General features: G+C 41.2%; 1 protein-coding gene across 1 annotated transcript; it reads left to right on the top strand.

Annotated features, from left to right (window-relative positions):
• Positions 1-352: 352 nt before the first annotated feature.
• Positions 353-532, top strand: C922_05690 (hypothetical protein; the record flags this gene model as incomplete). The annotated part of the gene is made up of 1 exon (XM_008821261.1): positions 353-532. One exon carries the CDS (start codon positions 353-355, stop codon positions 530-532), a length of 180 nt encoding a protein of 59 aa, XP_008819483.1.
• Between the last annotated feature and the right edge of the window lie 296 nt (positions 533-828).

Genomic DNA, 828 nt, shown 5'->3' with positions numbered 1-828 from the left:
AAGCGTCTTAGACAAGAAAGAATTGATCTATGAGTCAATCTATGGAATTGACCAACATTGACCTCGGAAGTGTTAGGATGTCCCTTCCTTCTAAGGAGTGGTACCAAGAGAGTGACCCATAGACAACCAGAAGGGGTCGGATTTCGGACTTAGAGGAGTTGTCATTTTATCATCTAGGATTGATATGTCCCCCCGGAAAATAGGAGGACCACCCCCTGAAAGGGTGTCTTTTTCCTTAGTGGAGTGAAGCAAGCCCCCCCATTAGGGTGTTGTCTTATAAGTAGGTTATAGGAGTACCCCATTAGAAGGGGTGTACTGGAACAATCCTTTCATCTTTCATTAGATTTGTTCTATGTTTCGATCTACCATTATTAGTACCGTCATGGACGTGCATTATCTATACGAAGTTATTTGTGTCGAAATTGAAGTGACCACAATATCAAACGCCCCAACCAGTATCAATAGTAAAGGGGACTGGAATGACAACCATGGATTAAACAACCGGCAAGAGTTGTTTTTTGTCAAGAATTAGGATGGACGCCGGATTTAGATTGACCCTTGAGAGGGTTGTATTGGAATGGCATGTATGTAAATTGAACAACAAGCTATAACATCAACCTATATAACGAATGAATAACCAGTAGACAGATTATGTACCCAAGAAGGGGGTGTTGTCAATAAAGATTGAACCCATGAATAAGGATAGAATAACCCTATCTAGGATGTTAGAAAGAGTCATTTTGGACTCCCCCTGTCTATAGTGGTGTGATTAAGCGAAAATTAGGAAGTTATCTGACAATTGAATTTTACCCCCCCCAAGAGGCAACC

The sequence above is a fragment of the Plasmodium inui genome (genome assembly GCF_000524495.1).
Source record: "Plasmodium inui San Antonio 1 unplaced genomic scaffold supercont1.137, whole genome shotgun sequence".
Lineage (NCBI taxonomy): Eukaryota > Apicomplexa > Aconoidasida > Haemosporida > Plasmodiidae > Plasmodium > Plasmodium inui.
The sequence above is the reverse complement of the archived record's forward strand: the minus strand, read 5'-3'. Positions and strand labels throughout refer to the sequence as shown.